The sequence below is a fragment of the Akebia trifoliata genome, chromosome 15 (assembly GCF_017979445.1).
Source record: "Akebia trifoliata isolate Shusen 1 chromosome 15, ASM1797944v1, whole genome shotgun sequence".
In the NCBI taxonomy this organism is placed as follows: domain Eukaryota; kingdom Viridiplantae; phylum Streptophyta; class Magnoliopsida; order Ranunculales; family Lardizabalaceae; genus Akebia; species Akebia trifoliata.
Window position 1 is genome coordinate 23,050,334 of NC_141389.1, and position 21,580 is coordinate 23,071,913.

The following is a 21,580-nucleotide window of genomic DNA, read 5'->3' on the forward strand; positions in this document are numbered from 1 at the left end:
TGAAAAAAAGCATGTGGAGATATAAATTGGGTGACGTGGAGGAGAGAAAGGCCCGCTCTGATACCATGATAAATTTGGGGGTCCAACTCAATACCAATTGGAAATGAGTGGAGAGGCCCAAGAGCTTATTAAGAGAGAGACAAGGCAATGAGTGTCCGATGTGGGACTAAACAACTTTTGTACAATCATATATTTGCTCTTCATGTTAATTTCTTTTCTTTGTTTAGAACTTTAGATTAATCTTTAATCTCTTTATCAAGTATAACCTGTTAATTTCATTCCAACCTTAGCAAGAAGAATCAACATTGGATAAACTTTTCATATATAAATGTTTTACGAGATACTAAGAGAGCCAGCCATTGTTATTAATGTAGTTCCAAAATGTGGCTCCAAGCGACCGTTTCCTACCTCTTTTTGGCATTGCAAGTGATGCAGAATTAAAAAAGAGATCCTTTAATTTGGTGTTTGGTTACAAGGTAGAGAAGTTCAAAAGTAGTTTGGAGAGTGAGAGATCCCCTCATAGGACAGAAAGAACTGCAATTACAACGATAAAAACACTCTGCCGTGGAGACTAAAAGGAAGACAATGGAAGGGTTCCACTAAGTTCAAATGACTTGTTTTAAAATTTGAAGGCAAATAAACACAAATGTGCATCAAGGACTAGTCAACATAAGACAAACTGAAGATCACAACGGAATTTCTGTTCTACAGAAGTTACCAAAAAAAAAATTACTTTTACACAATTTTTCGTGGTGAGCCTATTTGTCCTAGAAATTTTCCTTGTGGAATTGGAAGCGAGTTGTGGAATTGTGGCTGAATTCATGGCAAAGCTCCTTCAATGGTTTTGTAAGCGTGGAGCTTCCGCAGTAGAACACACCTGCAACACCATTCCATAAATAAGCAAAGAGAAAAAGTTATATATCTTTATTCGAAAACATGGCATCTTGATTAGATATAACAAATTTTTATGAATACTTTGTGGTCGTTGTGGGAGGTAGAATTACACCCTATAAAATAAGGACATGTGGCACATAAGATCATGGTCGGATGATCAAAGGTCGCACCTAGAAGCTCGGACCGAAATGTTCAAGTAGTTAGAATCAAAAAAGATGTCGAAAGTCATCTAAACCAAGATTGGATCAGAGTTGAGACCAAGATTTTCAGAAAATCTAGTTGCTCTAACTAAAATCTAATTACACTCTAAATACTTCTTTCTTTGATACTGTGCTTGACTTGAGCATCAAAGACTTTACGAGGATGAACAGATCCACAGTCAAGCTCGGAACAATCAGTGGATATCGGATAAACCAAAATTTACCTCCACAATCGTTATTTAATATTTTTCAATACATAAGGACAACTAAATTACTTCTTACCAATTCGAGAAGATGGATGATTGTTTGCCAAGTGAGTGAACACCTTTCTCCAGTTTGGTCTTGCAAAATGCGTGCGTATCTGCCTCAAATAAGTGTTAGAAAATAAACCGAAAACACTAGAAGATGATAAAGTATGTATATATTTTGTAAAATAAATTTATACCCGACTCTCAGAGACAACATCCACACCATTCTTTGCATGTTGCAACGACTGAACCATGCTAATGAGTGCTGACCGCACATCACCTTCTCCATACACGCTAGTCAAGTAATGGTGCATTTCGATGACATTCTGTGAGATCCATTAAAGAAATTCTCAATAAGTTTAGTAAATTAAGATGCTGGAAAATATGTCAGAAGAAGTAATTTAGAAAACCCACGTTTTGATCGTAATCTACAATATCGTCCATAACACCTTTGAACCATTCAAACGAGCTTTGTTCCCTTGTAACCCAATAGAAGTATGCCCTCTCCGGACACTTTCCTTTGGCAGATGATCCTCCTATATTTGAAGAGACCTTCATTGGTTTGGAATCCATTTACATGTTAATTCTATCTTGAAATTCTCATTCAACTCAAACAAACACTAAATCAGCCAAGTCAGTCATTTACTCACCGAACCTGAATTGTTTTGCTTAATATTGTTCAAGAGATCCTTCAAAATGCTGATAAATGGAGTTGCCCCAATTCCCAAGCCAACTAACAACAGAATGTCATACTTTTTGTAATTCTGTGCCGGTGCTCCATACGGTCCTTTTATGAGGATTTTCGGGAATCTTTCACCATAGATAAAGAATTATCAGAATTGAGTCAGCTAAACGCTTGTTTAAAAAACAGAGAAGCAACTTACATGGTCTCTGAATATGCGGAATCAGATGCTGCTGGGGTTTGTATTCTTTCTAATCTACCATTGTCAGGACGAGAAACGGGAAAGCGACTAGCCTGTATGGAGAAAGGGAAGTCCAAAAATTACAGTGAGAACTCAAGTACCCACTACAATGACTGAGAGAACATTCTGCCATCCTTAAATCTGAGATGTCATGTACATGCAATAATGTTGGAATCACCAATTTATAGGTCCATCGAGGAACATCTCTTATGTCAAAAAGCTAATCTGATCCAATCTCCCAAGGTTCACCATAAAATTGTTAGTTGAAGGCCTTTGCAAATTCACCATAAATGTCCTCTCATAGGGACCTTTTATGGTGTCTAAAACTAATGATAAAGGCATAACATCAATGTCCTCTCTTAGGGGGAGAACTATGAATATATAATAGGGTCACGGGGCTTAACTGTGGTATGACACACCCGAGAGTGGTAGAAATATACACTCAACACTCCCTGGTATGACACACCCAAGAGTGGAAGAAATATACACTCAACATTCCCCCTCATCCATAACGGTGGAAAGATTCGAGCCCCTATCCTATACAAACCTAGTGCTCTGATACCATGTTAACCAACCAACTAATTTAAGAGACCAGTCTATTGGAGAGGGGGAGAAATATGAATATAAGACGGTCACAGGGCTCTAGGTGAGTATGACACGTCCAAGAGAGGAGGAAAATATGCACACAACAAGTAATAGATTTATAACCTGTTGAAATACTTTTCTAAACTCTGTCGTCCAATCTCCCAAGGTTCGGATGTGAATACTCAAGTAGTCATCTCCTGGTGCAGAAGTGATAGAGAAGGGATGCCTATAAAGAAAATAATTTGAAGTGAGTATAAAGAATATGTAAAATCAAAGAAAAAAAATTTGTGTTCTTGTTCTTGTCTGAACTGAGTTGATTTTCATCAGTATATATCTTTGATGATGTACCATTCGAAGGGAGATATGTGCTGACATTTGACAAATATGTACATTCCACTCTTGTACTTGAATCCCAATGGTTTGCTCATGTACAACGCAAGAGCGTTACCTGTATATATTATGGCCTAGAATGTACAATGAGCCGTATAAGTTTGATTTATTCATTGAAGTATTCAAGAAACACAAAGCCATGACACAATTTAGTTTTCTTGATCAAACCTTGATAATGTTGACACGATGTTTTCTTCCACACAAAGTCGTGAAAACTCGTTCACTACTATAGAAGAGGATTGGGACAATGAGATACATCCATGTCTACAAACAAATACAATATTCTTCCCATTTCAGTATTACCTTTCAATTGATCAAGAAATACATTTGTAAACTTTAATTTCTAGACTTACAGTCTTCTTGTACCACTCGCGTGTGAGTATAAGGTAGTAGCCATGAATGAGCAAGAGAACATAGACAATGACCAACAAATGATGAGTGTACCAAAAGGCGTTGAAGCCTGCCAAATGGTGGAGCGGCCATGGCAACTTGACAACATTCCTCCTAAACGAGTGTGTCGCTAGAGTAAATGAAAATGCCATTAAAATAATCATGAAGATTCCAGTAGTACCAGCAGTACTACATATGAGGTCACCGTACGTTGGCCGATAGAAAAGGTCGGTGGCACTGTCACCGATCAGACCCATGTATCGCTTAGCCGTGTATTGGGCAAGTCTTGGAAAATCACAAGTTAGGTGCATAAGCGTATGAACAAGAGTCCCAATGGCGATTCCCACCGAAATCATTTTGTGGAAATTAATGTTGTCATCAAAGGGTATGAAGCTACCTAGATATGTTGATCTAAGTCTAGTGAGTGTGCTTCGACATACAGGGAGGAGAATGAGAGCCATATTGAGTTTGAGTCCCTCAGCGGCACCCTTAGCAATGCAAAGACAGTAACCCATGATCTCAAAAGCCCAACTTTTCCTATATTGGTTAAACTTCCAAATGAAGAGTATCAGATTAACTATCAACCACAATGTTACGATCCATATTCTCTTCCAGTTCTCTTGGGTGTACTCATAAGCCCTTGTTAGAAATCTGTTAATTGGGGTTCTGTAATCTTTTGGGATCATGGTCTTGGTGAGTGTAACGTTTCGTTTTGCAAATATCTCGCTTTCTTCGGTGCTAACCATCCCTTGTAGTAGAGTTTCTAGTTGCCAAATCTAATAAACAATAGCAAGAAAATAGATGAAGAAACATAGTGTGGCATCCTTTTTGTGTCTTAGGCGTAAATAAAGAAGCCTTTTAATTAATATGTTCATACCTCTATGTATCCTAGATTATCAGGGTCGAGCTTATCCATGATTAGAGCTGCATAAGTAGCCGCATTTCCTTTAAGATTCGCTAGTTTGTTTGCCGAGGCACTTAACACAATTACCTTCTCACAAGAATATTGGGAAATGGAATTTTTAAGCATGCAAGAAGAAGAATAAGAAGCAGCATTCACAATGTTGAAATACTTACCTCCTTCACCTCTTCTTCTGAGAGCTTTCCATCACCATTCTTGTCGCACCTGAAGAATCACCAAAATTCAAGTCCTAATCATCACCAATGTTTTCAAAGGCATTGGAGGCTTACGCCTTGAAGCTTTAAATTGGCTCTCTTTTCCCCTGAAGGTTTATGCCTTAGTCAAAAGAAGCGTTGAAAAGGCTTATACCTTAACACTTAACAGTGTGTTTGGATTGAGGGAAATGGAGAGAAGAGAAGAGAACCTCATTAAGAGAAAAAGAAGAGAATAGAAAGTAACTTTCTTTCCACCCTATTTGAATACAAAAGAGAGAGAAGTTTGTCATTTTAGTAATAATTTATTCTCATTCTCTCACTTTCTCTCCAAATCTCTCCAATTTGAGAGGGAACAAAATTGAACATTTTTCTCTCCTACTTTCTCTCCTTTTAACCTTCTCTTCTCTCCTTACTTAACTTCCAAAACAAGATAAATGGAGAGAAAAGTGATTTATTTCTCTTCTCTCCGTTTCTCTCAATTCAAATGGCGTGTAAGGGACATAGAAGCCTTTTTGACACATATTTTTTCTAAAATTTATGCCTTATGGGGGGTGTTTTGTGTTTCTTTCTTTGCTTTCGTAGTGTAATTACATTATAATCTTTATAATTACACAAGTTGTCACTTGTCACAGCTATAGCATTCAAGTCGTCACGTACAATCACAAACCATTCTACTTCTACTAGTTTTTGTTTTCTCCGCAATTTCTGTGTTTTTTTAACCTACGGCTTCACCTCTCCTTCTAGTATTTAGAGTGGTGTTATGCTTTTATAAATGAACATCACAATGTTATCCAAATTTCTCTTAAGAGAGTTTTTTATATTATATGGTATAATTCAAATGTGGAATTTAGTGACCAATTCTAGTTTTAAGTCTCCATTGGTTTCTTTTAAGAACTCTTGACTCATGAAAGAAAAAATTTGTTAATTTCTTACATATCGAAGAAAATCTGAAGCCGAGTGTCGAGGTCCTGATTCGACATCTCCTCCCAAAAATCTCTCAATTCTTCTTTACCAATACCATTAGTAACATTCAAGTGCCTACGCCTCGCCAATGTTTCGAAGAGCTCAGCCGCAAACTCCTTCGAATCAGCCATCCCTTTAAAGGAAAAAAAAAAAGACTTCTAAGCTTTTATTTTATTTTCATGGAATAAAAATAAAATTTCTAGAAGAATGAAAAGTTACCAATGCAATATCCGAAATCGTCCTTGGAGAGCTTCCCATTGACCGCACATTGGTTGAACCGCTTCTCGATTGGCTTCCATGAATCCCCTTCTTTCCCCGTAATCGTTTGATCGATAAACCTTAAGCTTAGTATCCCCCTTGATGCACTTGATCCTGACCTGCCCATTTTAGGCACCTTAGACTTAGCTCTATTGCTCTTCCTCTCATCGATTACGGGCTTCATCTCAGATGATTTCGGATTCGAACTTGAAGGGTCATCATTAATGGCCACGTCTTCCATTCGTTCCATCTCTTCGGGAGCTAGGGTGTTGTCGAGCATCCATTTGGAAGAATCGCCTCGAGTCGGATTTTCTGAACTGTTCATCATCGATGATGATGATGATAGGAGGTCTCTCTTCTTCTTCTTCCCAAGTGAGGAAAACAAATTCAGGCAAAAATTGGAGCTAACATGAATAGAGAAACATGGAGAGAATTGATGGTCAAAACTGTCAAATGGAGGGAATGGTGGAGAGTTGAAGGTTCAGTTAGGTAAGTTTGTTATGGAAGTTTCTTAGGGTCCATCAACATTGGACACTGTGTATCCAACAACACTAGACTTTGGTCAAAAACCCTTGAACTTTTGCTTGGGTCCAACGACTTTGGACACTCAATGGCTGAGATGGAAAGAGAAATATAGACTCCCTAGAGATCTGGGCATCTTTTGTAGGGAATATCTTCCCATCTCAACCGTTGGTTTGGACAAAAATGTAGCCTTGAGATCTAACGAAACCTCAAAATCTAACCATATGGGAAAATTCGAATTTTTATCCAAAGAAAAAAACATGGCCCACCAATTGAACGGTTAGAACAATCCATATCTGGGTCTTATCTGTAATATTGTGATAGCAAAAACATTTTATGTTCTACAGGACAGCTAAGTTGACTTCAACAAAGCTTTCTCATGATCTGGAAGATCAGATTCTATAATTACATTGATATAGTGGTGTTCCACTTTTAATTTCTTTAAACTTGGAAGATTGGAGTCAGATCTCCTAATTGTGGGTCAACTCGTAACGACATTTTAATCTCCAATATTAAAATTAACCGACTGGACGGCTCTGATCTTCTCGATATTTGAAAATTGGCCTCGTTGATCTGACCCACACTTCATCAAGAAAATCTTGAAGACAGTGAGCTATCAATTCATGATTTATACTTGAATTCTCCTAATAATACAAGCATCAATTAAAACAGCCATGCAATTCAACTCAAAAAAAAAAAAAAAAATTTACAATTTTTTTTCACTTTTTGCAAATTATTCACAATTTATGTTTTTTTATATAAGTTTCTTTTTATTACAATCTTAAAGGGTAATAATATAGTGTCGGTATCAGTAGACTCATCGAAATCTAATACATATCAATATATACTTGAGTAGATTGTAGGGTTCGTTAAATACGTTGATGATGACCGTGAAGAGTTTGATTAATTTAATTTATTTATTTATATATATAAGTTAGTCATGTTAGTAGCATTTGTAAACACAATGACACATGTTTATAGAGCATAAAATTCTAATGACAATTCATCTCAAGAAACTTGTTAAGAGTTGATGATAAATACCATATAAGAACCTGTTTACTTGAATCATTTGTAAATCAATTTTACACTCTTATGAATCAAGTTTCCTGTAACGTATCATCTCCAACACAGTTGGAATAAATGGTGCCTACATAACTCAGAACAGTTTCTCATCCTCCAATAATTGACAAGCAGTGCATTACGCACTTGACGTGCACCAAATGTCCATAAAACCCATTTGTTGTAGATATCTATACCAACTTTATGAGGCCGAGTTAACTTCTACGACACCATTGACCATTGCTAGATCAGCAATAAGCATCATTTGCCAATCAAGAGGAGAATAAGTAAGTATTAATAAGTTCTCTTGCCTCCCTCCAAAACATTTTCAGGCTTAAACTAATCTACAACTGCAGGCAACTTATCTGAATATATAATCCCCATATCCAACAATGGGGACCGACCTTGTGAGAAATTAGGGGAATATTTCAATTCCAAAGGCCTTCTGATGGATCCTCTCCCCATGTATGAACCTGTCCTAGCTAAACCCTAATACTTCAGCAATGTTCTTCGAATTTTCCTCATGTACACAGCCAGTGACCATACAGCAAGCCCTGCTGAGATATAAAGCAAAAGAATGCCCGAAGAAACTAGAATCCCAAGTCCTGATAAACTGTATAATTCATGAACAGGAAAACAAATTCGTTAAAAAAAACTTCCCAACATCCTCTCTAATTAAATTTCAATTTTTATTCTTAAAATGAAAGAGAGCTGCTATTGGCACCCCAACTTTTACTTATTACAGCCCAATTAAAAATAAAGAAAATAAGGGAATGGTTGAGAATAAGTAAAAGTTGGGCCTCCCTTTGATTTTTTTTACAAGTGAATGTTTGGATATATATGAACCTAAACAATTACTGAAATTGTTTGAATTATATTGTTTTGTAATGTTTGAGATTATAATTTGAGCCAAACCTTTGCATTGTTTGAAGAGTGTGTTTTAATCATTGGGGTGTAATAAACAATTTAAGAAATTGGGGTGTAATAAGTAAAAGTTGGGGATGCCAATTGTAGCTCTCAAATGAAATTAGTCTGAAGATTGGAGGAATTCACAGCCACAGAAAAAGGATCACGTACCTGTTGTCTCGGGCTGCCAAGAGTATAGTAAGAGCAATCATTTGTGCAGCAGTTTTCCATTTTCCCAAGCTGTTTACAGCAACAGCCTGATAATAACATTCATGGATCAATATTAAAGTTGAGTTTGAGTTTATAAGTGATCTAAATATGCTTTTGAAACAAAAGGAAAGGCTGTCGAGCCTTGAGAGAGAGTTAGAGAGTTGTGGGTAGGGAAAGGAACCTCAAGAACTCTACTATTCTGGGACGCGGCCCATTCTCTGACTGCTGACATTGTTATCTGCAATAAAGTTCATGAATAAATTTGTTAGACAATATTATAACCAAATAAAAGAATGAAATAATTCCAAGTAAGATCCATTGAAACTAGGGAAAAAAAAGAAACTTGCTGAGAGGAAATAGCACCGAACCATGCATGAATGGCATGGTTCCATAGAAAAAGTCGGTTGAGATGGTTAGATGACAAGTGCATAAAATAGTTACAATTTCCTCTAATTTATTCTTATTAATTGAAGTTAATGTGATTAATTGGGCCTAATGGATTAAATTTCTATTCCGTAGATTAGGGCTGCCAACGGATCGGTTCGATACCCGATCAATGTCAAACCGTACCGATCCAAAATATAATCCAAATCCAAAAAAAGTCAATGAATTTCAAAACTGAATACAATACATTTAACATTCCAATCAATCCGATCCCGATCCAAACACCACAGTTTTTTTTTTTTTTTAATTAGGGATTTGAGGTGGACGTTGAAGAGGATGGGAGTTTTGGGCATTTAGGCCAGGTACAGAGAGTAGAGAGAGATTCATACTTGGATCTCAGTATTGATCGTGCTATTGACTCGGCCGAGGAGGAATGAGCAGAGGCTGTGACCTTGGGATCCATGGAACTTTTCAATTAGGGTTTTCAGGTCCAAGAGGTAGGTGAAGAGGATGGAAAGATTTGGGTAGTTAGAGAGGATGTTGATTGCTTCGGTTTTGAGCAATAATAGAGCATTGATGGCGAATGAGTTTGGAACCATCTTTTCCACGCTCTTCAGCTTCAAGAAGAGCTGCAATGGAATCCCTAAATCACAACCATGAGAGAGAGAGAGAGAGAGTATTAGTTTTGAGAGAGGTTGAGAAGATGGGTTTGGAGTTTGATTGTAGGTAAGATGGGTTTGGGAAAAAAAACAGATTAAGAGAAAGAGTTTTTGGAAGGTTGAGAAGATGGGTTTGGAGGTCGACTGTAGATAACAATGGGTTTTCGGGTTGAATTGTATTAGAGTTGATCCAAACCGATCTGAAAAATATCGGACCTTTAACTTCTAATCCAATCCGAAAATCCTAAATTTAAATCCGAATCTGATTTTTTGGGATCGGATATCGCATAAAACTCGGATCATTGCCAACCCTGTCGTAGGTGTTCAAGGCCCCTAAGTGCGAGAAAAGACTAGGGTTGTCTTTGATAATAGATTGTTGGGCATATGAGTCCGGAATTAGCAAGAGTTACTCATTTTGCAGTTTGACAAACTCAACCTACGGGAGTTTATAATTCTCCGAGTCTTCAACTTATGTTTTTCTATGTATTTCAACTTTCTTTCATTTTAATGGGAAGTTGACCTCTCTCTCTCCTTCTTCCCCAACCCATGCTCTCTCTCTCTCTCTCTCTCTCTCTCTCTCTCTCTCTCTCTCTGTTCAACTAAGAAAAATGGAAGATTGGAGAGAGAATCGATAATAGATTGAATTAAAGAAGAAAATCACGGGAATTTCGTTGTCTTTGGAGAAGACACAAACACTAGAATAGAGAGAGAAACAGAGATTTCTCAAAACAAAAAAAAAATGTGATCTAGAAAGGAAGATAGGGAGTAACAGGAAAAGAAATCTAGGGATTGTGTTTGAATTGCCCTCTTTGGTTCACATTTTTTGGGGGTTTGAAACAACTTTAATTTATTTATTTTTTCTTTAATTTCTTATGATATCCAATTTTATTTTTGAATTGCTATTGATTTCTAGTGGATTAGGAATAATCCATTGAGGGTTTTTTTTAAATAATTTTGATAAAATTATTTTTTAAATGGATGTTCATTGACAGCCAAACACTCAAGTTATAATTATCTCTCATCATCAACTTTCAAGAGCTGAATTTCTAAAAGTAGGACTCTCAAGATGAACTCTCACTTTTCAAACACACCCTAGAAGAAGACTTCTAGTGAAGAAAAACTTGCGAAAGGAAGGATGAACAATTATGGGATAAATGCAAGGAAGAGCTAAAGAATTAAAACGAAAAAAAAAAAAAAAGCTCTCTCTCTCTCTCTCTCTCTCTCTCTCTCTCTCTCTCTCTCTCTATCTATATATATATATATATATATATATATATATATATATATACATACATACCCCCTACGTACTGACAACCCCCCCTACCCCCTTCTATTTTGTCTTTTCCCCCAAGATCCTCACATATTTTCCTATTTTATCTTTTTATTTCTCTTTCTTTCCTCCACATATCACCCCCTCTCTCCTCATTCCATATCATTCTCCTTCCATTTTCTATACCTTTTTATTTTATTTACCCTCCAAATTTATTTTCTCTAGAGCACTCTTTCTCTAATCTTTTTCTTCTTCCTCCTCCTCATCTCCAATTATTCTTCTCTAGTTTTTCTCTATTTTTCTTCTAAGTTATTTTTCTATGTTTTTATTCAACGATTTTGATGGGTTTATCTATGAAGATGGTAAACTAAATTTCTAATGTCATGAACTTTTGATCATCAATTGGATTCTATTGTCATGGCAATTTTCTTGTAAGTGGATTTTTTTTTGGATTAAATTTCATGCCTATATGATTTCTTGATTTAATATAATGCTTGAGTTCCCCTGAGACGTGGTAATTAGAGTTTTAATGCAAATCCAAGACATTAAAATAGTATCCTTTTGATAAATTTATTTGATCGTTACTTGTTAAATCCTTCGATAAGATCAAGTCATTACTTGAATCTTATTGAGATAAGATTATCACAAGGAATATGAAAGGAAGTGCTAGGTGGATCTCCGATGTCTTAGCAATTTTAATTGTCTTTTTCAAATCCGTTTGTTTTTGCTCCATGTGAAAATGTGGAAAAATCTTCAGTTTAGGTCAAAACTCTTTCACTACACGCGTTTCTTTTTCACTTTTCATACAATCCCTGTGGATCACCTTGGACTCCCGAGATTTTATTTCTTCGGTACACAACCTACACTTGGAGTTTTTAATCTACAATATTTTAGTTGTAGCATTAGATCATGTATAACCAAATATCAGTGATGGTACAAACACAAAGTACCCCCTTTGATGCAATTTGAAGGCTCTAAAAGGGTGGGAGGAAGGCCACAAATTAGGTGGACTGTATTAAGGTATTTAACTCCAATGCCTTGGCAAAAGATAATGCTCTTAATAGTGTTAAATGGAATTAAAAAAATATGAATTCACCTTGTTGACCCCAATATTTGGGATAAGGTCTAGACATAGAACATTAAAAATCAAGATCTGACATAAGTCCAGTTATAGCAGGTAATTCCAACATAGGTGAACATTACTTTCTCCTTGGCGATGGAGCCCATCTTTGGATGCCTACTTCGTAGTCCACTCATGTTAAAAAGAATTCAGCTTTAGATCAAACCCAAGTCTTGGATCTTTTGCAAGTGCAGAAAAGAATTAATTTTAAGAAAAGCTTTTGGTTTCTTGGGTGTGTTTGATTGGGCATGAAAAATAGGTTAGAAAATGGCATTTTCTATGCGTTTGATTGCATTTTTACATGGAAAATGGATTTACACTCATCCAAAAGTCTAGCAAAAGCAGGATTTCATTTTCCCACCTATACATATGGGAAAATGAAATCCACCCCAAATTTTCATCCCTTAATCAATACCATAATCTCCTTTTATTATACTTCTTCTTCTTTTCACTACCACCACCATCACATTTAACCCCCACCCTCCCCATTGTCGTCGGCACCACCGCCGTTGTCGCTGGTCACCACCTCCTCTAGATGCAATCAAACGGTGGAAATTGATATTCCAACCCTACCCATTTTCCACCACCATTTTTTCAGGGATTTCAAATTCCATGGAAATTGACGCAATGAAATAGACCCAAGGGAAAATTAAGCTGCCCTAAGATTAGTAATGAAGGGATTTTGAGAGATGTTTACAGAACAGTGAAATATACAAGATACATGAATGTAGATGCTTAAGGAATGAATCAAAAGATCTAAGCTTTCTTTTTCATGTGAATATGGATTTCATCTAACAAACAGTATCATTGGAAAGTCACATTTTTCTGCAATATAATGTCATTTGGGGTAAGGATTTTCAAGTCTAAGCAGGTAGTAGGGATTTTGTGAATGCTACAGATGGGAGGAATTATTTTTCTTGTATCATGACATACTGCACTGCATAGAACTTGAGGGTATATGCCATTCTTTTATATTGCAAACTATAAATATTCCTTCTAGTTTATATTAAAAAATAATACCTAATAGGCAAGATAGAATATTTAAGAATAAAAGATTGTGAAAAGAAGACATGGAACCACAACATGCAAAAATGTGCACCTTATTGAAAGTTAACCCAATTGAAATTCTAAGATAGGGTGAAATGAATAGATCATCACCTCTCTACCAATGATAGCAATTGAAGGTACTGGAAGTAGCCATGGTAATTCTCCATACGTTGCAACTTCCAAAGATCCGGTACACAATAAAACCAATGTTGCAGCAACCATAAGCTGTTTTCCATAAGGATCATAATCAAATAAAGGAACTCTTAAGCTGCATCTCTCAGAAAAAAAAAAATTTATTTTTTGTTTTTCCTTTCTAGACAAAAAAAAATGTATGAATTCTTAGACCCTAGTTCCAACAGAGCAGACGAACAGCTAAATATTTACAAGAGAATTTAAAAAAAAAAACAAACCTTATCTGCTACAGGATCCAAGAATGCACCAAATGCTGTGCTTAACCGCATCTGACACACACACAAACAATTGACACTACAGAATATATTTAATAAAATGGGAGTTGAAAAAACAATCAGTCATATTAATGAATGAAATGGGACCTTTTTTTTATGGAGATTACCTTTCTAGCAATGTACCCATCAAGCCAATCTGTAATTGCTGCAGCAATGAAAATACCTGTTGTAGCTGTTGTTGCCCACCAACCATTCATGTAAAAAGCTAATGAACAAAATCAATATGTTAGCCCCAACAAATGCAAAAATGTAACACAATGGCCACTGAAAGTAACTAGCTAAGAGAACAAATATAAAAGGGGGAAGAAGAAAATGTTGTAGATATAAATCGCATTTCTCCTCTCTGGTGTCAATCACACTCTCATCCCTTGGAGGCATCTAATTCATAAATGATCATGTAAACTCTATGTAAATTATCAGACTTGTTTTATATGTCAGATCATGTAAACTACACTTAGAGCAACCAATTTCATAATATCAATGTTTTGATATGCTACCAATTTGTTAACTCAAAAACATTGGAAGAACAAAACCCGTAACATTGGAAGATAATCAACATGTCAATTACAACTTCAGACAAGATTGTCAAAATGCAAAGATTGATGAGCACAAACCTAGAAACTCACTCTCCTGTCCACTGTTTTTAAAGGTGTGGTAGGTTTATGCCTTGGGATGAAGCTCATTAAATGTAAGAAGTGCCCAAAAGGCATACACCAAAGACCAACAGGCACCCAAAAGGCAAACACCACATGTAAATTTTTATGTTTTTTAAATCCCTCTCTTTGTTCTTGTTTTTCTTATTTTGTTCTTTATTGATACTACAAGCACACAATACAATTGGAGCATGTAGACATAAATTCGAATATAAAAAAAATTACATACAAAGAAAGTTGCAGAACACTTTAACTGATTTGATTATAAATATTTTTTTAATATTTAGTATTACAAAGAAAAAGTTATTGAAAAAATAATTTTTAGTTGTAATTTTGCAACGAATACAACATAGTTATTTAATGCAAAAACTTTCAATTATTTAAATAAAAAATCCAATATTTTTTGCTGAAATATAATAATATTATTATTTATATTACTACTAATATATGGGATCAAAACTTGAAATTTTATTATGTGGATCTGAAACTCGAAATTTGAAAATATGCAGTGGCTAACTTAATTTTTCTATGTTTCAATATTAATCATTTGTATTTATTTTAAATCATGCACGTAAAGCTTACTCATTATGCCTCAAGTCTCAATATTTGAAAACATTGCTCCATCTTCAAGAAGATGATGGTAACTGTTTTACCAATAAAATGTTTGATAACAATGATTTATATGAGGATGACATTGATTTTAATGTTTATGACCAGTTGATGAATCCTGACTTGGACTTATGATTGTTATCTGTTTTTATATTTTGAACAATATAAACCTTAATTATATTGTGGAACTGTGGCCACTTCTTTTGCATGCATGGATGAAATCAATATGGAGTTTGACTATTGATTATTATACTGTAATATAGGATTTAATGATATAATATGAGAACACCACCTAATAAGAAAAATTCAAAGTCCCAACCCTAGGTTATTTTTTTCCCTGATTTTTTCCCGATATTACCAAATTTTCTGATTTTTCCTCTTGCCGACTTATTCCCGAACTACGCCTTGGTGATTATGAGTGGAGGAATGGAAAAATGAACCAATCTTCTGGAGGATGGACTAGCATCAGTCAGACGGATGACTCTTTCTTAAGAAATTCATTAGATTTGGCAAGTACAATGGACTGACCTAATGCCATATGGCCTTCAAGTAAAAACTTTTGGCATAACCTACAATGCCTTGACCTCAACACTTTTCAAGCCGGAACCTCTAAAGTACAAGATGCAATCATCATCATCATCGAAGTCTTATACCAAAGATTTAGTATCAGCTAAAGGTACACGATGCAATACTTATTATAAAATAAAATAAAAATCATTCAATACTAGTGAAGGTTTCTCATCTTGATGTTAACCTTGAATTTGACAAGCGGGTCATAAGATGGAGCAACAATATAATAGTCATCTAAATTCAAACAAATCAAAAGATTTACACACCCAAAAAACAAAAACAAACCAAACCAAAATTCGCAATTTTTCTAACAGATTCAAACCAACAAAACCTAAATCCACAGACGTTTTGAATCTAAGATCAGGACCTATATCTCAGACTGATTTAGCAAAGGATTTGATTCCAGAAAACTTGGAATCCGTATATCTGCGAGTAATCTCAATCTAACAACTTGAGAAAAAAAATTAATTAATTTTCTTTTTTTTTTTTTTGTGAAAAATACTCAAATTAATTAAAGATGGATAAAATTAAAGGAGAGATCTTGAGATGAGATAAGTATAAACCTACTGCTAACGAGGAGAGGAACCGCAACTACACGACCAAGAGTCAAGATCGTGGGCAATGTGAGCAATCTGAGTCTCTGTTCTTGATGATTGTGGTGGTGATGGTGGTGGTTCTGCTGAGAGAAAGATTTGTCGTCCATGTCGAGGACGACAGCTTTGGCTACAAGAGAGAGAGAACTTTTTTAACCACAATTTCTACACGAACCCTCGTTTCGGCTCATCTCCAAAATGTGCGCACGTTAGTAACGTATCCACCTCTCACCTACATTCGCCCTTCGTCTGTGCTCTCTCCTTCACCATATCAGATAGGTCTCTTCGTTGCGCACTTGCGTGAATGCTTTTGCTTATACTACGCACCCACGTGCGATTGCATTCGTTAATGAGAACTTCTATTTTCACACCAACTTATACTTAGAGCATCCCCTAGATGCGTGTATTAATTGTCTGAGATATTTTCCAAAATATGCGCAACTTATAATAAAATTCCAATTTTAGTATACCGTTCATTTTAATTCCCAAAACATGTCTTTCAAATAAATTCATTACTTTTATAATATATGAATTCGTGATTTTTTTTTACTTTTGTTATCAACAATTTTGCCATATCAACGATCTCGATGATAATTTATCAACAAATTCGTTAATTATAAAGTGGCGAATTCATTGGAAAAACATGTTTTGGGTGAATTAAAATAAGCAATGTATGAGAATTGGAATTTTGACATAAATTGCACGAGTAAAATCTCGTAATTTTATCTCTATCATATTAATTGGAGTGCTATAAGTAAAAGTTTGAGTGACAATAGCGTTTTTTATTTTAAATCAGTGGAAATGGCTGATATCAATGAAAGGGAATTGTCTTTTCCTAAATGCGTATTAGATTTACTCCCTTGACCAAATGTCATTGTCATTGCGTGTCATCTCTATAAACACGGCATATTAAATATCTTAAGAGTCACATCACACCTCAAATCTTTTCATATAGATATGAAATATTTTTTTTCTTTTTTACAAAACACTTTCCGTACTAACTTGTAAGATTTGGAGTCTTACAAAGGATCGTTTTGCTCGAATGGATTATCACATTAAGAATCCAATATTACAATCCTCTAAATTTCATAGAAAAATTCATATAAAAATAAATAAAAAATAAAAAATAATCTCTTTTGAGCTAGTTCCAAACGGTGAAAAATAATTTTTTTTTCAAAATTCATAAAATTATGTCCTCTACAACCCTGACGCTTCATATCATGTTTTGAATGCCACAAGATGAGTGAAATCCTTACTAACTTAATAGGGCACTCTTTTTTCTTTTTTTGGGATATTTAAAAAGAGCTCTAAGCAAGGTCATTCATGTTTTTATATAGGTAAATATCAATTCCAGTGAAAACCAGAGTGTGGGGCTGATCTAAGGTATAACACCCCCTTCTTAAGGCCAGATTAGTGCTTAACTAGATTATGCATGAACCTACTCATTAACAACCCTAGTGGTTTGCATGATTTATTATGTTTGTATATGTTTTGGGGGAGTGTTTAAAACCCTTATAGTTTAATAAATATAATAAATAAGAAAATATATATTGGTAAGGTTCATTTGCCAAAGTCCTAGTGTGTTGTCCTTTATGAGCTAGAAGTTTCAAATGGGCTGATTTGTTATAATGATGATATTTATGATGAGAAGATTATCCTCATAAAAAATCAGATAATTCTAAAACTTCTAACCCTTGTTTATAAGTTGAAGAATCGTGGAACGTCATTTTTATCGTTAGTTAATAAACCACTTTTGGTGGGGTTAGTAGTTCCAGAATAGGCTAATTTATTTATTTATTTTGTGAAGATTATCTCCTCGCCATAAAGATCATCCTCACAAAAAATCAATTCATTCTGAAACTTTTAGTTCATATAAGACAAACCTAGCGATAAATTTAGTTGTTGAACCCAATAGATATATATATATATATATATATATATATATAGGGTCAGTTCAAGGGCCATGTGAGAAAACATGTAAGAAAACTTTCGGTGGTAAATAAAATTTTAAAATATGGGTTAGAAATTTTAGATTGAGCTGATTTTTTGTAAGGATGATCTCTATGATGGGAAGATCATCCAAAAAAAAAAATCAGCCCAATCTGAAACTTCTAACCCCATTAAAAGTGATTTAGAATGTGGACCGTCGATTTTTTTTCAATTTTTATCACTAATTTGTAAATCACTTTTGATGGATTTAGAGGTTTCTGATTGAGCTGATTTTTTGTGAGGATGATCTTCTCATCATAGTGACCATCCTTGCAAAAAATCAGCTCAATCCAAAACCTCTAATCCTTATTTTGAAAAACGAAAGTTTCTTACATGTTTTCTCACATGGCCTTGAACCTGACCCATATATATATATATATATATACACACAAATACTTTTGAGAAATTTTATAGAAAAAAACATGACATTAAATGTTACAGGCATCAAATGTTGGGTAAGACTAGATTGCAAGAGATAAGGCAAAAGGACATTTGTTATATGGCGTAACTCCCTACACAAAGATAAAGTGAATTTGGCATGCATGGCTAAACATGGCCGAACTCCCTACACTCTTGTATAGTGAGTTTGACTAGTTTAGCCAAACTCCCACTCTTGGGTGCATTGAGTCCCAAAACCCCAATAAGAAGTCATTTGAATGAGATTGACAGCGTGCAACTGTAATCCCAACTAAAATAAACATATAAGTTGAATGTTTAACAAATAAAGGTTTTAGTTAAGACTAATGATAAACTAACTGCTAAAATTGATGATGTTGATGTGGCATGTGCATACAATCATAGATCTTTTATCTTGTGTATCTCGAAGAAAGGATCTATGGTTTTGTGTACTGCCAAGGCAAGAGTGTCAGTTTATCGCTACTCATTAGTTAATAGAATACCTCATAAATGTAAACCATTAGATGTGTGGTCCAAATTCCTTCCTAGTTTAACCTAAATGATATATGAAGTTAATGTGCATTAAACACTTTATGGAGCCATTACCCAAAATAGCCTCATCCGTCCAATGATTTTGAAACTCATCTGAAACACATACCAAATCCTATTGGTCTTACAGGCGGATCGTCCTTCTCTGACTATTCCTTATTTGGTAATAAGGATAATCATTCTTAGTAGGTCAAGAGTGGTCGATTTGAGGTTATCGAAGATTGGTAATGACACACCAATGTTACATGATAAGTGGTGCAACTAGTCTATTTTGAGTATAGACACGATGAAGAGTGCTAACCAAGAAAAATAAGAGTGGAGACCCCTACTTTCCCTCATATCACAATGTGGGGGACCAAGGGTGCTTCCGAAGGTGGTCTTCTTTTTTTGGATAGCTATCCAATACAATTTGTTTACTCTATCAATTGAGGAAAAAGAGCTTTTGTGGGCCAAATGTTTGTAGTATGTGCATGCGTGATGAAGAGATGACAAACCATCTACTAGTTCATTGTGAAGTGATGAAGGAGGCTTGGGTTTTTTTTTTTTTTTTTATTTGTTTTGGTGTGGATTGTTGTCTCCAATGTTATGTGAGAGATGTGTTTGTAGAATGACTTCAATTAGGGGCTAGCTTTCATTTTTCAAAGAGATTGATGTGGAGATCTCACCCTTTTCACGATTTCTTGGGGCATTTGAAAGGAAAGAAATGCGAAAATTTTAGAAGAAAAGTTGAGTTCTATTCAAAATATATTCTTGGAGATTCTGGATTTGTTATTTTTTGTGTGTAAGATCTTCAAAGAATTTAAAAAGAATTTTTTTTATAAAGATTTTCTTAGTTTGTTGAGAAGTTGTTTGTAACCTCCCAAACTCTGTTTTCTTTTTCTGTTTTTTATTATCCCTTTTATTGGTTAGCCATCTCGGCCTTCTGTTTGTATTGTTTGTTTCTTTTCCTCAATCTATCAAAAAAAAACAAAGAAGGATGCTAACTCCACCACGGAACCCCACAAGGCAAAGGAGAGCTAGTTGGCTATAGGTTTGAATCCTACCTCCTTAATTGTGGATCAATCAAAGTGAATTGTCCACTTCAATGATTCATTCAACTTTGACTTGTGAAAAAAATTGATTGAATTTATAAAGAACTGGCCAAGTCAATCAGATTTAATGTTTTGGATATATATATATAACTTTTTTAATTGATTTCAACGTTTGTTATCTATATAAAATATAAATTTTCTCATTGAAAATTTATTAATTGACCTTATAACAAAAAAATTATAGGCCATTTTCTTATAAATTTAAATTGATTTATGGGAAAGTCACCAAAACATAGGATGAAACCATCTTATTTATCAGAATAACCACACATTCCAAACTATTTACAAAGTTGGTAAAAAAAATGTTTTTGATAAATAAATTATGTATTTCAAATGGTTAAAAGATATTAGTAAATACAGTAAATCCCTCTAATATTAATATTATAAATACAAACTTTACCAAATTTTACCCTCCTTATCTTACCAAGTTTAAAAAATAAATAATTACTCCAATAGTAAATAAAATGTGATTTAGTAAATATGTTGGAGTATGTATTGTAATGGTAATTTTGAGTAAAGTAACAAATTTCATATTCGGAATCATTTGATTTAGTCCGATAAATTTGAAAAAAAATCGTTAAAAAACAAAAAAATATTTGCGACACATACAAATGATGTTCTTGTTTTATTTAAAACCCGTCTTTTACCCCCTTAAAAATCCTATTTTCTTCTTGACATTTTAAGATTGAAGAAATTAAGTTTTTGAGGGTGAAATTTAAAAATGTTATCAAATTCTGTGATTAATCAATAAATCATCAATTAATGATAAATTAACTCGAAATTCACTCGCTTGACGTGGCATATGCATGGAACCATGTATCTCTTTAGTCTTTTCTTGCATATCCCAAAGAAAGAGATCTATGGTTTTGTGTATATGCCACATCAAGCGAGTGAATTTTGAGTCAATTTTTTGTGACTCTAAATCATTAATTAATTTGTTGATTCATAAATTTAATGCCTAGTCTCTTATGATGTCTGGGTTTGTTTCCCAAATCACACATTTGAATCTCTATACGTCGTTCCGCTTAAAAATGACTTATTTAATTGCTGAACACATGATAGGGTGGACATTACATGTAGCCCACCAAAGCAACAAAATAAAATAAAATAAAATAATATTAGTCTCTTATAGATAAAATTTTATGAATTCTGTGATCATGATTATCAAACTCCCAAATTTAAAATTTAACGGTGAAAAATAATTTTTTTTTTTAAATACAAAAAATTTTATCCTCTGCATCCCTATGACACTGGATCATGTTTTTGGATGCCACAAGGTGAGGGGTCAACGACTCTAACAAAGGCTAGAATTACTCAAAAAATCTAATAAAAACCTACACAACCTAATTTAATGAGATTTTCTGTGTGATTTTCATGTTGTGTTCAAACAATATAAAATGATTTGTCAGTACATCATTTGCCTAGTAAATCATGTGAGGTCAATATTTTTCGTGCAATCAAATATGTTCTTAATGTAAATCTATCATTTAAAATCTAAGAAAGTCCATAGTCAAATTGG

At 34.5% G+C, this 21,580-nt stretch overlaps 2 protein-coding genes across 5 annotated transcripts; both read right to left on the minus strand.

Annotated features, from left to right (window-relative positions):
* Nucleotides 1-649: 649 nt before the first annotated feature.
* On the minus strand, nucleotides 650-6,421 carry LOC147384666 (putative respiratory burst oxidase homolog protein H). The gene is made up of 14 exons (XM_086426548.1): nucleotides 5,929-6,421; nucleotides 5,680-5,842; nucleotides 4,708-4,756; nucleotides 4,508-4,621; nucleotides 3,594-4,406; nucleotides 3,409-3,504; nucleotides 3,199-3,314; nucleotides 2,974-3,076; nucleotides 2,227-2,318; nucleotides 1,993-2,152; nucleotides 1,757-1,894; nucleotides 1,540-1,668; nucleotides 1,377-1,455; nucleotides 650-877 (listed from the first exon to the last, which is right to left on the minus strand). Exons 1-14 carry the CDS (start codon nucleotides 6,293-6,295, stop codon nucleotides 768-770), a joined length of 2,529 nt encoding a protein of 842 aa, XP_086282674.1. The 5' UTR covers nucleotides 6,296-6,421; the 3' UTR covers nucleotides 650-767.
* A 1,042-nt stretch (nucleotides 6,422-7,463) lies between these two features.
* LOC147384667 (CDP-diacylglycerol--glycerol-3-phosphate 3-phosphatidyltransferase 1, chloroplastic/mitochondrial-like) lies at nucleotides 7,464-16,334 on the minus strand. Of its 4 annotated transcripts, none has more exons than XM_086426060.1 (7): nucleotides 16,011-16,334; nucleotides 13,719-13,816; nucleotides 13,555-13,605; nucleotides 13,256-13,369; nucleotides 8,846-8,902; nucleotides 8,626-8,711; nucleotides 7,464-8,161 (listed from the first exon to the last, which is right to left on the minus strand). In XM_086426060.1, exons 1-7 carry the CDS (start codon nucleotides 16,144-16,146, stop codon nucleotides 8,038-8,040), a joined length of 666 nt encoding a protein of 221 aa, XP_086282186.1. In that variant the 5' UTR covers nucleotides 16,147-16,334; the 3' UTR covers nucleotides 7,464-8,037. The 4 variants fall into 4 exon arrangements, with proteins under 4 accessions (XP_086282186.1, XP_086282187.1, XP_086282190.1 ...); XM_086426061.1 differs by having other exon boundaries at nucleotides 13,555-13,630; nucleotides 16,011-16,152; XM_086426064.1 differs by having other exon boundaries at nucleotides 16,007-16,146.
* Between the last annotated feature and the right edge of the window lie 5,246 nt (nucleotides 16,335-21,580).